Source organism: Ochlerotatus camptorhynchus, unplaced genomic scaffold (genome assembly GCF_037179485.1).
Source record: "Ochlerotatus camptorhynchus isolate MF236.1 unplaced genomic scaffold, CSIRO-AGI_Acam_v1.1 ptg000040l, whole genome shotgun sequence".
Lineage (NCBI taxonomy): Eukaryota > Metazoa > Arthropoda > Insecta > Diptera > Culicidae > Ochlerotatus > Ochlerotatus camptorhynchus.
The window spans coordinates 191,455-208,065 of record NW_027040531.1 but is presented as its reverse complement, the minus strand read 5'-3'; the positions used below and the strand labels follow the sequence as shown (position 1 = coordinate 208,065).

Sequence of the window (16,611 nt, the reverse complement as noted above, 5' to 3'; positions counted from 1 at the left end):
CTATCACCTTTCCGAAAGTGGTATTGGTTTGCGTGGGCGTACTTTGGTTCGCCTGAAAAGGGCCTTAGAAAATTTGTTTACAAATGCTTTTGTGCCGTTATCAAATGTTATGCCTGATATTTTATATTTTATTTCAATACCTTTCGTGGACCTTTCATAGCATCGTAATTGTTGTTTACTTTACCCGATAGGTAGCCGGTTTGACAGTTCAGTAAGTAGACTTGGCTTCACTCTTGGCGTGACTCAGTATACACCGACTCTAATGTAAATGTAAGGCTCATTGAGTTTGTTATCTCCTTCGTTCTCCCGCTGTTCAAACGGTTGAAGGAGTGTGACGTCAAATTTAGTCATCCATTTTATCAGCTGGAGAACGAAAGAGGCGACAAATTTACTGCGCCTCACCTGTTTACGCTCATTGATTTTTCCTATGTTAATTTGGTTCCAAACATAAACAAACCATCGTTGCGGTTTTGTTGTCGTTTGGAACCAGTTATACGAGGTAGGCAACGATTGTTTGTATTTGACAGTCACCTCCCCCATAGGAAAGGACGGTTCGAAAGGGTAATTTCTAAACAACTCAAATTTGAGTACACTCAAGAAAGTCCACATCTCTGATCGTAGCGTTTAAATACTTGATTTTTCATATGAGCAATCACATTTATTTTACCTGTATTTCACCATGGTTCAATGTGTTCTACACGTTGATTTCTAGTGTTTCAAACTTTTAAATATTGATAATCTTTCTCTATCAATTCAAGTGTATTGCACATTGAATCGCACTACTGTTCAAAACAGATGGATTTGAAGTGTTTTGCATTTCAATGCTATGTGAATTGCTTGTTCTGCAAGGTAATCATGGAACACATGAGTTGTAGCTTCATCCTTATCAACCAGTCTAATATATGAGAACAACCGTGGCCTAGTGAGATCGTACGTAGACAACGGCAGCAGCACATCCCAACAGTACAGGATCAATTCGCTAATCAGACCCATTTAAAAAGGCATGTGTAAGCTCTGGCATCTGGCAGCTTTGTTTATATATTTGTCATTTCAATTTTTTAGTAGGTTAAGCAGAAGTCGATACAGTAGAATATTGTAGAACATTGTTCTATGACGTGCAAAGCTATTGATATCACCATGTGACACACATAGACTCCAAGTGTGTCACAATTCGAACCAACAGTGTTGACGTATGGTCCACGAAAGGTATTACAATAAAATATAAAATATAATCGAAGAAATGAGCATTAGACTGATGCAAATTTGAAATTTTCGCTCCACAGTGCTCAAATGGTTCCAAATTGAGTCCTGATTAGCCTTCCAAAATGTGAACTCATTTAGTAAGAAACTGTCTTGGCACAAACCATTTGAATTTTATATGGAAATTACTATGGGAAAACCAATTTTTTTGATCATATCTATATAACAATTCACCATATCCCTCTGCTTTAAAACATAATAGTTGAGCATTTGGGAAATTTTCTCAGCTACTACTTTCTTCAAGATCACTTTTCGACAACATGTAAGGAAGAAAAGCTATTAATGATTCAAGTCGCTGCTGATGTCTTATGATTATGCTCAATCAACTGTTCAGCAGGCAACATTGGTGTTTCTGGCGCTTGGATTAGGGCACAAAAATCATGGCTACTATGTCACACGGCAGAATTCAGTGTTGCCCACAAAACAGCTGCTTGATCATGCCATAAGATTATCAATTTCTTAAACAATTAATAACTATTTAATTTGACGTTTGGCAGAAAAACGATCTTGCGCTAAGTTGTAGCTGAGAAAATTTCCCGTTAGAATAGCAACAGAACTATTTAACAGTTTAATATGGAAAAAAGCTAGAAGGCAATGAACAAAAAGTAAGGTTTTCCCATAGTAATTTCCATTCAAACTTCAAATGGTTTGTGCCAAGTCAGTTTCTTACCAAATCAGTTTAAATTTTGGGAGGCTAATCAGGACCCAATTTGGAACCGTTTTAGCACTGTGGAGCGAAAACTTCAAATTTGCATCAGTCTAATGAGCATAAACACACAGTGAGCGTTAAATTGTCATGGGATACGCTCGGTAATGATTAGTAATGATAATTTCTACTATTTCCGGAGTGATTTGAGATTTGGGCGTAATTGCATTTGTAAACAAACACGTCAATCACCGATTTCTCGTGAATAAAACCTCAATCTCATAAATAAGCAATGTCAAATGAAAGAGGATTAATTCCTTCACCTCGTAGTGTTATTAATTTTTGAAAATTGAGCTTTCATCCGTGAGAAATCGGCGATTGACGTGTTTGTTTACAAATGCAATTGCGCCCAAATCTCAAATCACTCCGGTTTTTGGTTAAGATAATTTGACAAAATCACTGATATAATGATTTACTACAGCCGCCATATTTTTTTCTCTCGCTAGAAGTCATTTGAAGTTGTTGTAGAAGACCTCTGTTGCCAAGTGAAAAGAATGGGAATCTTTCGAAAACCGTGATGCGAGTTCAACTGTTTTTCTCTTGGCGTGACTCATTATACACTGACTCTAATATGGGGTTGCAAGTATCCTGACTCGTATCCGTCACAAATAGGGCTACTCAAAATTGAGTAAAAAAAGTAGGTATTGACAAGATGACGAATGGAAAACATCGACCAGAATCCGAACGATGTTGTTCATTTGACATCTTGTCAGTTCAAGCTTTATTTGCTCAAATTAGGCTAGCCCTATTTAGGGTTGTTAAGAAATAACGTGCAGTAAATCCTGCCGTCAAAACAAACTTCACGGCAAATGAAACTGACTCATATTTGAGTCACTCACATTCGCAAAAGCGTAGTTCACTCACTCAGATTGAGTTCACTCACATTCGTAAAAGCGTAGGTCTCTCTAAAGAGCCTGAATTTATAAAGAGGCGACATCTTATCCATTTGACAGGTCTTCTGCTCGATTGGAATGACTTTTCCTATGTTTCCTTTATAAATCCAGGCTCTGTAGGTCTCTCGTAGAATGAGTAAATATTTTATTAACTTTGATTCAATTTCACCGATATTTGAGTGATATTTTCTCATATAAAAGTGACATTTACTCACATTTGATTTAAAATTTACTCATTCTATGAGGGACCAACGGTTTTCGAATTTAAGTGAACGGGATTCTAATATCATTCAGATTAATTTACCGTGTAGACCTTTCCAAAAAAGCTATCATGCAGAACAAGGCATTAGGTCCTAAGTAACATTGATCGTTTCTATTCGTCGACTTTCTCTTTCGTTAATAACTTGGCTACAAAACCGTTTCATGCCATGCTTGCCGTATTATATACTAGATAATAGCTTCATTTATCGAACTATGGGTTCAAAATAGCTGGAAGTGTCTATACATGGCCGTGGGGATGCAAAGAGAAAATCTACAAAGAGAATCTGTCAAGGTTACTTAGGAGCTAATGTATTGTTTGGCTTGCTGACAGGTCGTTATAAATATGTGTGGTCGTGAGATGATCTTATTTGGCTTTTATCGATCGCATCGTGATTTATGTTATTTGGATCATCCGGGAAGAAAACACTGTTTCTTTCTTCCTCATCCGTTCTTACGGGAGAAATGAGGGTAACGTAAACAATCTGGTTACATATGAATGATAAGGAGAGAAAAAGAAGCGCGATTTCGCATGCCGAACCTTTGTAGATCGAGGATTATCTTCGATTGGACGAAGTCAAGAGCAAATTTTCATTATGTCGAAAGTAACATTCTCACCGATCCAAGAAAAATGAAATTGAAATTGATTTGATGGCCGAAAAGTTATTCTTATTTCCAAATACACACATATAATCTCAATGACGGATAGAAATCTCCTTATACTTTTTGGCAAATTTCTATTGCTGATTATTCATATAATGTATAAGTCAACTAATAAGCAGACGCCTTGCAAAATGTTACTGAAGATCATGTGTCGAATGAAATGTATAAGCGATCACACATACCATTTATGCATTCTTATAGGAACTATGTGGTTTGTCTTATGGAATGTATAAGGCTGATGTTTTGGCAAAAATGTATAAGTGAAACACATGAATAAAATAATTGATATTCGTTTGGTGTAGTGAAAGCAATGTTTAACATATTAAGCAGGGTTTTAATCAATCAAAACAGATGGCTAGCTTCCATGCTGAAAAATACTGGTTTTTGAGTCAAAAGTTATTATACGTCGTTTGGTGGCCCCCTAATGTTACTTAAGTCAAAGTGTATTTACCAGGTTATTCGGGAGTATTATCAAACATGTCTCCTTACGTGCAGCCCATTCATCATTTTAGGACCACCGAAATCATCTTAGCAACAAACAGTTCTATTTATTCACTTTAATAAAGAGAAAGCGAAACGACGAAAGAACACTTTTCACGGGTTTCTCAGTGCTGTTACTTAAGGCAAACGGCATCTCCATAGAAAGCGGATGACTTAAGTAGCATCAAAAAATATTTTGATCGGAAGGTGATTACGTCAAAAAGCAATTTGACTGGTAAATTTATTTGAAAATGGGATGTGATCCTATATTCGGAAAGTATATAGTGCAATAGCAGGAGCATCGATTGACACTGATAGCTCGACTTTGTTTACCTTTGTTATTTTCGACGGAATGAAAATTTGCTCTTGAAGTTGCATCTATTTATAGATCCAAATTGAGTACAGTAGAACCACAACGTACCTGGAAAGTTTTAAATTGTTAAATTGTTGAATTGGTCGTGCCTAACTAATATCAAAATTATATTTTTTTTTTATTATAGTCACTTTAACACTCTTGGGTCATTTATGACTTGTCCGGGGGTGAGATTTTAATTTGTGACTTTGGCGTGAGAGTTATGATGCTAAGCACTACGCCGGGGTCGCCCCCTATAATAAGAAATTTTAAACTTGCATGCAGCTCAATTATTACATAATATACGATATAAAACTTAATTCATATTAGATCGAGGTTAGGGACATGTGCCTTATGTAATTGGTTTGAAAGATTCAAACTGAATTAAAAATAACAAATAACCAACAAGGGAACATCCTTAAATGACTTAACACAACTTCTGAAACTCCTCCTCCCTCCTAAAATACAACGTCATTTTTGAATGGTCCCTAAGCTCACAAATTTCCATTTTTTTTTAAATAAGGCTACATATTTGGCTAATTAAGGACTTCCGAACATTATATTAGCTAAATATTAATAAAACTCACACCGCTTTTAGACCTCCCTTAGCTCAGTCGGTAAAGGCACAGCTACAAAGCAAGACCATGCTGGAGGTGGCTGGGTTCGATTCCCGGTCCGGTCTAAGAATTTTTCGGGTTGGAAAATTTCTCGACTTCCCTGGGCATAGAGTATGATTGTACTTGCCACATAATTATACTAATGCAAAAATGGTACAGGCATCGAAAGCTCTCAATTAATAACTGAGGAAGTGCATCTAGAACACTAAGTTGAGAGCACGCAATAAGCTATTATGCCATACGCAATAAGCTTGAAATGCGAGGAAGAAGAAGAAGAAGCGCTTTTAGAACGCACAGTACCTTCATGTGGCAAGCCCACAGATCTTATACACGTCTTAAGGGGTAATACAGCCACATATAGGGAGCGGTACCCAAAAAGCATGACGTGTATATTCCAGAGAATCCAGACTATAACCTTCTGGTCTTAGAGTTACCTCTATGCTACTAGTCTTAGAGTTACCTCAATGCTATAACCGAAGACATCATATCAAAAAATGGAAGAGTTGCCTGTCTTCTTGATTTGTTGTCTTCGATATAAACTCAAACTTTAACCAGAGTAAAAATGTGTATCGAAAAATTGTGAAGAATCACTTTTGTCCAGTGCACAGTGGGCTAGGAATTAAATCTAGCAGGAAAAAAATAATAACACCCTGGTATTGCATTCAATTGAATTGACGTATTCAGTGAAGTTTTGTTAGATTAATTTGGACTAAAATTCAAGCTGAACATTGCATTAGGTCCCAAGTACCATTGACAGATTCTCTTCGTCGACTTTCTCTTTGCATCCTCACGGCCACGTTAAGACATTTCCAGGTAATTTCAGCACACAGACCGATTAAAATAAGCTATTATCTAGCTTTGTATACGACAAACTCGACCAGAAACGGCTCTGTACCCCAGTTATTAACGAAAGAGAAAGTCGAAAGATCGACTAATGTTACTTAGGACCTAATGCATTGTTCAGCTTGCATTTGGTGGATGCAAACCGCTCAATTGGGTTCTTTAATTTTGAAAAATGTATCGTTTTTTATACATCATCTGAAAGAGCTTCGTTTTCGGAGCACAGCGATATTTTTTTCGAACCCACACACTTTCATCTCGATGTTTAGATCAAGATTTAAAGCAAAATCATAACTTCACTGTTTGACACTAAACTAACAAACTGACAGCTCGCTCCCATACAAAGTGACACCGAGGGGCGCTAATAAGGTGATTTTTGCAAATGTAATCGTACTTATTTAAAATAGTTCCAGTGTATCAAAATTGATGAAATTTTGGGTTTGGGTTCCATTTTTAATGCAGATTACAAATATGCATTTACCTCAATACCCTTAAAGAACCCAATTGTTGACCGGAAAGATGGCGTAGCGATACAAACTTTTTCACTTCACAAGATAGAGGTTTGCTGTCTTCGGCAGAAAAACAGGGAAATACCCCTCAATATGAATATTTTTGGAAGCGGAGTGACATGTAGGGACCGTAAATCGATGTTTGACGCCATTTTGAAATCCAAGATGGTGGTTTTCAGTTACACAAAAACTTGGACATTCTTTCAAATACCCCACACTAGGGGTATTTTCGGAATCGGGATGACGTGTGGAGACCGGAAATCGATGTTTGACGCCATTTTGAAATCCAGTTTCGGTTTTCGGTTACAGAAAAAAAATTGAAATCCTGTCAAATACCTCACTTTTTGGGTATTTTTTGAATGGGTGTGACGTGTACGGACCAGACATCAATGTTTGAAGCCATTTTGAAATCCAATATGGTGGCTTTCGGTTACAGAAAAACATGGAAATTCTGTCAAATACCCCACAATATGGGTATTTTTAGAATCGGAGTGACGTGTAGAGAACGAAAATCTATGTCTGACGCCATTTTTAAATCCAAGATGGCGGCTTTTGGTTACAGAAATAATGGAAGTTCTGTTAAATACCCCATAATATGGGTATTTTTTGAAGCGGAGTGACGTGTAGGGACTGAAAATCGATGTCTGACGTCATTTGTACATCCAAGATGGTGGTTTTCAGTTACAGGAAAACATGAAAATTCTGGTAAATACCCCACTAAATGGGTAGTTTTGCAATGGGTGTGAAGTGTAGGACCAGACAGCGATGTTTGGCGCCATTTTTTAACCCAAGATGGCAGCCTCCGGTTACAGAAAAACTTGGAAGTTCTGTACCCACAATATGGGTACTTTTGAATCGGGTGACATTTAGGGACCGCAAATCCATGTCTGATGCTATTTAGATTTTGGTTTTGATGGTGGCTGATGGCGCCATCTTGGATTTCAAAATGGCGTCAGATATATATTTTTGATACCTACAAATCACTCCGATTATAAAAAAATACTCATATTGTGGGAATTTGAAAGTATTTCTCTATTTTAATTTTTTTTTATTTAAAACTGGTATCAAACACGATTCTAAAAATACCAATATTGTGGGGTATTTGACAGTATTTTGAGAACCGGATGCCACCATCTTGGATTTAAAACATAGTTCAGATATGGATTTCTCATTCCGACACGTCACCCCGATTCCAAAAATACCCATATTGAGGGGTATTTCATAGTATTTTTCTGTTTTTCTGTAACCGCAAACCACCATCTTTGATTTCAAAATGGCGTCAGACATGGATTTCAGATTCTAACACGAAACCCGTATTCCAAAGATACCCATATTGTGGGTTATTTAACAGTATGTTTATGTTTTTCTGCATTCAGAAGCCACCATATTGTATTTCAAAATGGCATCAGACATGGGTTTTCAGTCTTTATACGTCATTCCAATTCCAAATGTACCCATATTGTGGGGTATTTGACAAAATTTCCAAGTTTTATTTAATCAGATGCCACCATCTTAGATTCAAAAATATCGTCAGACATAGATTTATGGTTCCTACACGTTACCCTGATTCAAAAACTACCCATATTGTGGATTGTTAAACAGTATTTTTCAGTTTTCTGTAACCGGAAGCCACCATCTTGAATTTAAAAAGGGCTTCAGACATGGGTTTCCAGGCTTTGCACGTCACTCCTATTTCAAAAATACACATATAGTGAGGTATTTGACGGAATTTCCAAGTTTTTCTCTAACCAGAAGCCGCCGTCTTGGATTTCAAAATGGTGCCAGGCATGGATTTCCGGTTCTAACACGTCACTTAGATTTCAAAAATACCCATATTGTGGGGTATCAGACAGTATTTTTCTGTTTTTCTGTAAATGGAAGCCGCTATCTTGAATTTTAAAATGGTGTCAGAAATGGATTTCTGGTTCCTACACGTCACTCCAATTTCAAAAATATTTATATTGTGGGGTATTTGACATTTTTTTTTCTCCAAAAACGTCTTTTTACGAAGTAAATCCCAAATAACGAGTTTGGTTCGTCAATGGAGATTCCACTACCTCTGAGATATTTTTAGGAATTAAAGTGTATTTGATTTAAATTTTCAAAAGTTAATGGCATTTTGCGTTCATTTGCGCGTGTTAAGAAAATTAAGCCAGATTTTTTTTAATTTCATGTGATATATATTTTTGAGCACTCTAAATATTTTAGCATTGATCTGGAAAAGATTGGATTGATCAGTACCGATCGAGGAAAAATGATAAAAGTATTCTTTTGAACGATCAATCCAAGTATAATACCACAAACGTTAATTTAAGGCAATTTTTTTAAAACTTGGTACATTTCAGTTTTTTTTTTAAGATGTACAGCTTGTATATATTCGGCACCTTTTCATAAAATTGTACGTCCTACAACTTTGCCGGAGACAGCAAACCTTTATCTTGTGAAATAAAAAAAAAACTTATATCGCTGCGCCATCTTTGCGCCCAAACTTGAACTATTTTCATTCATCAAATTATAGTCCTAATTAATTCAAGAAACTTCACTCAAGACTTCAACTCAATTGAATGCAATCCCAGAGCGTTATAATTTTTTTTCCTGCTTGATTTAATTCTTGGCCCATTGCAAAATGGTCCCAAAGCCGTATTCAGTAAGACAAAAATGTGTGCGCCCAAACCGTCAGTTTTAGATATATAGTGTCTTCGGGAAAATTTACTTCATATTTTTGACCGATCTTTTTATGCCAGAGAAATTAGGTTGGTCTATGAATTGAAAATACAAACTTTTTTATTACTTAAGATAGACCAATGCAACTTTGCTGAAGACATCAAATTTATATCTCTTATGGTTATGATTTTATGAGTTATGATTTTTTTAAGCATGCAGGGCAGAGTGGTCCCTAGAAAATCGGCTTTCTTTAAATATCTTTTTATACGTTCATTGCTCGTAAAAAAATTGTTCTGAATACTTTTAGAACTTTTTATGATGCATATTTTTGCTGAAGCAACTAAGTTGTTATCTCTTTTATTTGAAATGTTTTGGCTAGTTTTTGCTGAAAAATGAGACTTTTTTTAAATTAAATTAAAGGCTTTATTCAAAAAATGCTGAATCAAGTTATGCCCATTTTTGGGGCAATGTCTACGAGCGGTTGCTTGAAACTTCCCAAGCATATCCAGCAGTGTTGGGAAAATATCAAAAAATCAAATCTCACCAACGCCCAAGGTCACGCTTGATTTATCGCAGCTCAGAATATCAAGCTAACAAAACTCACCAACTGCAAATCTCGCCAAACTGTGGTGAGATCGAGTTTAATGATTTTTGCTTTACACCCAAATGCAACCGAAACGGCTTGCAGCAGTCCCTTCGGGTCTGCCATCGGTGAAGATTAAAAAGAGATAGCAAACTATGCTTTCTCTTTCTAAGAAAATTATGTGCAATGGAATCATTTTTGTGTCGAGTCATCTTTTAGCTTGATGTTTGCACGTTGTCAATAGTCTCGCAATATCAAAGGAGCTTGTAAAATCAATATCAAGCATGATATTTTGTTCCAATATCACGCGTGATATTGCGAGCCCATGAGAGCGGAAAAATATCAATTGATTTCTGATTTTGCCAACACTGATATCCAGGAAGCTTATGCTTGATGCAGAAAACATTAAGTTTTAACAGCCTATCAATTTAAGGTGATGCTTCAATCGTTCATCATATGCATTATAGCATATAACATAGCATTGTGCAAAAGTCGAAATATTTTACATTGATTGGAGTTGTTTGCTTCGAATAATTCCAGACAATGCTATAAGAAAAGAAATTACATGACTCCTCTGTAACGTACATCCTTAAAACAGTTTCTACGGAAAAAAAAGCTAACCGAACAACCAATTATCTGCCAGAGCTTAACTATCAATCATCTTGCTTAGGCCATTAAGGCGACGTTCTAGGTTACCGAAGAATTTAGCAGTTTTCGTCTACCTTAACTGGATAAGTTTTTTATTCTTTTAGTACACCTAGTTTTGTAAATAATTTCAACCCAAAGCTCCTTTCCCTCCTCGTCAACTCATCAGCCTACCATCATCTTCATCATGTTCGTCACTTTTATTTTCCGTTTCATTCGTCGATTCTCATTCAACCCTTAAACATAGTTCAACTCTCATTGCCTTCGTAAACAAACAAAAAATGAACGAACCTCACACCTCACGCGACAATGTCCCCGACGATCGTAAGACTTTTTCGGCTTTGCTTCTGGACGCTGGACGTGGCGGACTACATTGCGTCAGCCGTGCCAGGTGCGCTCCGAAAAAGACTTCGGCGATTCGGAGCCTGTCAAAGGAGCGAGAATCAAACGAAAAACCATCATAGAAACTATCGAACGGGATCCCGACCTCATATCATGGCCATTCTGAAAATAATAAACGATGTAAAAAAGAAGAACAAAACAAAAATCTGACAACGCTCCCCCTCCCACAAAATAAAAACATTCTACGGAAAGCACTTTAAGATTAGGAATTCGAACGCACCCGGAGATTTTCCCTATAGCTGTGTTTGATTGAAACGGAAAGCATCGCGATGTGACAGGAAGACAACATTTTTCCAGGAGTTGGACAACGCCATCACCAGCCTCTCTCTCTCTCACACTAGACTGTAGATGTTGTGTTTTTTCCGTTCTGTGTGCTCCCCAACATTTGACCATTTTACGAGATTTAATTTCATCCCACCATGTACAAACAATCATTCATTCAACAGACCACCGGGTATTTGCATGATTTGGGAAAGAGATTCGAAAAATTTCCGCTTCCTTTTACGTTCCTGTGCATTCGAGTATTGCGATTGGAAACTAGTTCATCAACCGTCTCATTCATTCGTTTTGCCCACTTTCCCTCTACACTTTCGTATCCCTGACGAATAAACATCCTAAAAATTTATGCCAGGAAGACACCCTACATGGACAGCATACTGCATTTACTAACGAGCAAACTTTTCTTCTCTTTTCCCGTAACCACCCACTACAATAATGATGACATCATTCGGTCGGTCCTCCCAACAGCTAGATTTACAGCTGCAAGATGAAACGGGTGGGGATATCAGTAGTTTCGTGACGAATGGGGAGTGGGACCTGCTGGGTAAGTAAAACTAAAATTTAAATATTTTTGATGATTGAATTATTTACGAAAAGTCTAATTGTGGTGTTGAATTTATTGATTTGCCGCAAAAAAAAAATTGAATTTATCTACGAATGCACTATGGGAGATTTCCATGCAAGCAGGCAGACAACAATATTTCCATGATGTTATCGTAATTTCAGGAATTTTTCTGGCTTTTTTTCATTAAAATATGTTCTAGAATAAATATATTTGAACATTTCACGGTTACAGCTTCAAGCTTAATTTCAAAGAATAAAATCTTGGAAAATAATTTGAACATGAAAACATAGATGATTAACAATTCGACATTGAGCCTGCATAAGGGCGTATATGCGATGATCGATTCTCTTCATAGATTTTCTCTTTGCATTGCTAAAGCTAAGCAAAACAATTTTCTAGAATTTGTTCAATGCAGAGTTGTAACAGGTTTTATTGGCTATCAAAAGCAACAGCAAACGCGCCGAGAAACGTTAATTATAACTAGTTTATAAGGTGATACTCTAAGGAAGCCTTAGCGTGAAGCTTCAAAGGCACAAATGTCAGCTTCCACAAAACATACAAGTTTGAAATTGCTCTCTGTTTGTAGTAGCACAGCAAACAAGGAGGATTTATTTGATAAGGCTCAACCGAATTAACTTTACCGACCCGAGGATTCTTGTTCACTATACAATACATCTTAAAACTATAGTCAAAAACATTTTATCTTCCGCTGTCCAATAACCCCCCTCCATCAGAACAGGAGCCGCTTCCAGTGGTTTCATTCTATGGCAGATTCGCCAACGAGGTTCCATTGCAGCAATGGACGCAAAACGTGGTCAGTACTCGCACATTCATCACGAAACGGTTGCTTTCCAAAGTCGACGACGCATCGACCGAAATAACTGCTGATGAAGAACAATGAGGGGGACCACACAATGGTTGCTGCCGAGTAAACAGGCGATCGCCTACAATACATTGAGAGTGGTCTGCTTCTGTCGACAGCCGAGTGAACACCGGAAGCTGACATTTGTGCCTTTAAAGTTTCACGCTAAGGCTTCCTTAGAGTATCACCAACAAAAAAGAAAATTGACGAAGAGAATCGATCACCGTGTTTACGCCCTTATGCAATTTGCAAGCTCACTGTCGAATTGGTTTTGTACAAAGTGTGAAGTATCCTGCTATCTGTCACTTGTGTTTCTCATTAAAAGATTCAACTTCACTTGTTGATGGTGTATGCAAGATTGATTTTATTATTCAAATTTAACTTAGCCTAAACTGGAGGTTTTTGAAAACATCATGTACCGTGCGGGACCGAAATCCGTACACCTAAGCACGAGAGAATCATTAACGGTCAATACTAAATAATACTATCACATTATGCTCTGTATCACATCTTTTTCCTTTATATTTATCTTTATTTTTCCAATATTTGCAAACACCAGGTCTTAAAATTACCTTTAGTTATTAGAAAAAAGGATTTAAATTGCACATATCTTGAATCAAAATCCGTACAGCGTTCTACGATCGAATCAAAATCCGTACAGTTTTGAATCGAAATCCGTACACTGTGTTGAGGATGAATCAAAATCCGTACAGTAATGAATAAAAATCCGTACATGAATGTAAATCGATCCAAATCAATGAAAAAAAAAAAAACATGTTGCTATCTTGAATAAAGTAGTTGCTTGGCTAAGAGTCCAAAACAGCTATATCCGTTTAAATACACTAGTTTACAGCATATGTGAACTTTGTACGCTGATGGTCATTTCCCATGTAAAATCATGCGTTGAATCCAAAAATGTAGTCCAAAAAAATCTCAGTAGGATATATCCTACTATATATATATATAGTTTTGGAGATATAGGGGTAAGAGAGGCATAGTGAACAGGTGGGGCAATAGTGAGCATCGCGTGCTCCAGCTTGGACTTCCGGCCGTTCAGAACAAAATTGTTGGCTGTAGGATCAATATCATCATGATATTGATCCTTTGTTTCATGCAGTTGGAGATCCAGAGCCAAAGTGCGGGATGCTCACTATGCCCTGCCTGTTCACTATGCCCCTCCTTCCCCTAGCTAAAAAATGAATTCTCACTTTAAAAAAAAACTAAAACACAATTATCTCTGACTGCAATGAAGTGATATTAATTTTTTTAACGCCAAATTAAACGTGATAAAATTTTATTTCGATCGTTATAGAACTATTTTTCCGTGACAGTAATGGTAGAACCACCATAAACATTTTAATTTACATTGCTTAAAAACGTACCAGAAATTCAATTTTTCCTAGGAAAACTTAAAAAAACAAGCTATTAACTAACAACAATACCATAAATCTCACTGACAATTGATGTTCAATTGATCGAACGAAAGAATTTCTTACCTCTAATTTAGCGTTAAAATAATTGATATAATCTCATTACAACCGGAGATATTTTTATTGTAGTAATCAAACTTGTTTAAAATGAATTTTCATTTTTAGCTGTATCTCGAAAACTATCCTACTTACATTTTTTTCGACTACATTGTTGAATTCAGCGCACGATTTTACATAAGAATCATTCGTCAAAGGTTCATTTTTTTTACTTTTACTTTTTAACTAATGATATCAGCATTAGATTAATTGATGCTCCAATCGATTCAAAGGATAGGTAACTGATTTCTTTTTATTTTAGAAGGTGAATGTTCTGGATTTTTATGCTACCTAATATCATGTTTAAGGATTCATTTCCTCCAAATTTTATTCTATACCAGTGCTTTGGGTTAAATATTCTTACTGGAGTTTTCCTCCGATCACAACTACGAGGTTTTTGAAATTTGACATGTGATAACGTGCAAGATGCGCCATACTTTGGAACTTGGGGGTACTCCAGATCAACGCTACAAAACATTATTAACCGGGACTAAACTGGGTGGTGTAGCCTGGACAATGTTTTTGAATCAATAATAGCAAACTTAACAGAAGACTGCCGAAACATCTTTAATACAACGAAAATGGAAACGCTCTACCAACCAACTGGCATCAAGCGATAATCTAACCGGTTCCTAAGATGGTAGCCCTATAATGGCGGATAGTAAAAAAAAAAAAAATACAACCATCTTAGAAACCAACAAAAAAAGACAATGAACTGGCATCAAGGATTAGTTTTTCGTTTTGTGCATGAAAATTAAAATAGGTAAAATAACGACTATAACTTAATTTAATTTAATACGTCAAGAGAGTAAAAATCATAAAAATACAGATCTTTCATTGCTTCTTTTCCACAGCTTTCTTCTGCTTCTTCTCCATTGTTACCATCAGGGTTGATTCCACTCACTTGCTATAAAAACATATTTTTCGGAATTATCCAATCATTAGATGATATAATGATATGCTGTACATACTTGTAAGTAACGAGAAGAGGGTTTAAAGTATGTGTATGACTCATAAAACCTGCCAATTTTGCTTTCAGAGCGTCACAATAAACGATCTTATGATTCGTGAGCGTTCACTCAGAGTGAGCACTCACGAGTCATAAAATTGCTGATTGTGACGCACTGAAAGCAATATTGACAGATTTTATGTGTCAAACACATACTTCACGTCCTCATCTTGTAACTTACAAGTACTAATTATCACTATACCATCTCATGATTTCATAATTCTGAAAAACATTTTTTTTATAGCAAGTGAGTGGTAGTAACCCTGGTTACCATTGCCTTTTCAAGTTATAATGCTTTCTTGCTTCCAACTCTAATGAAAATAATCATAATAGAGAGCTTAACGACGTGTTCGGGGTATCATCCAAACCATTTGTGGGATAGTTCATTCATGGTATTTGTTTATTAGGGAACTTTCTTGCCACTTCTTCCTTTTCTTCCTCCTCTTCCTCTCTCGCTCAACCTTTTTCTTTTGTCGTTCCTCAATCCTATGTTTCTCTTTATCAATTTTCGCCCGCACTACTTTCATGTGTATTTCCGGTCATTCCTCGATGGTAGCTACTGCTGGGAATGCTCTCTGGCCCATTTATGTCTACTCTCTGTAAGAGAGCATCCAACAATGACGTAGCATATTTTTGATCAATTTTATACTCCTCCCCCCCCCCCTCGTAGCGTATTTGGCTATATCCAATACATGGCCGCTCACAAATTCTGAAACCCTCACCTCCCACCTCAAACGCTACGTCATTTATGCATGGTCCCTAATTTGAATATGCGTGTTGGTGATATCCTGTAGGGGAGCTGCGTTGTTTTACTTTCGGCTGGTTCTTGACGCTCTTCATTAAAAGATATTAATAATATAACATTTAAAATACGAATAAAATAAGAGAGTAGCGATTCATTACGGCATCTCTTATGGTGGTGAATGGAGCAGCAAAATCCCTGGATGCTTCTCGGTAAGATTTCTCCGCACGCATCATTGCCACAGTCTTCTCCAAATCCTCCGGCGTGTATTTAGTTTCCATGATCTGCTGAAAAACATTGGATAAAGTAGAATCGTCATTAGTGATGCACAAGTGTACGGATTTAGAATCAGCTGTTATATATGGATCGAAAACCGTACAGTACTAATTTTGATAAATAAATACCATATGAACAATCCATTGCTTAGAATTGAGATATAAAACAATAAACACTAACCTTTCCGATCGACCTTCAGGAAACTACTTGCAAACATCACTGAAATACGCTTAACAAACTGAAGTAAATCCGAGAGATTTTCTTTGAAAATCGTTAAGAACGCAACCGATTGACAGAAATGCCCGACACGTGTTGAGGTTTTTATTTTTCTTATTGTAATTGCATGACATTCTGCTTAATTGTTGACGTAAGCATCAAGCTAATGCTTGAATGAACATGAATATGTATTCATGTATAATATTTACATTGTTATGATGCATATAAATAATCAAATTCAACAGGGTATACGGATTTCGTTCC

At 36.6% G+C, this 16,611-nt stretch overlaps 1 protein-coding gene across 1 annotated transcript in view; it reads left to right on the top strand.

Moving 5' to 3' along the window:
* Positions 1 to 16,611, top strand: part of LOC135713013 (neuronal acetylcholine receptor subunit alpha-7-like) — a 382,027-nt gene that overhangs the window by 258,897 nt on the left and 106,519 nt on the right. The window contains exon 7 of the mRNA XM_065236096.1: positions 11,620 to 11,695. Within this exon, the coding sequence (XP_065092168.1) occupies positions 11,620 to 11,695 (76 nt within the window). The remainder of the gene's footprint in view (positions 1 to 11,619; positions 11,696 to 16,611) is intronic.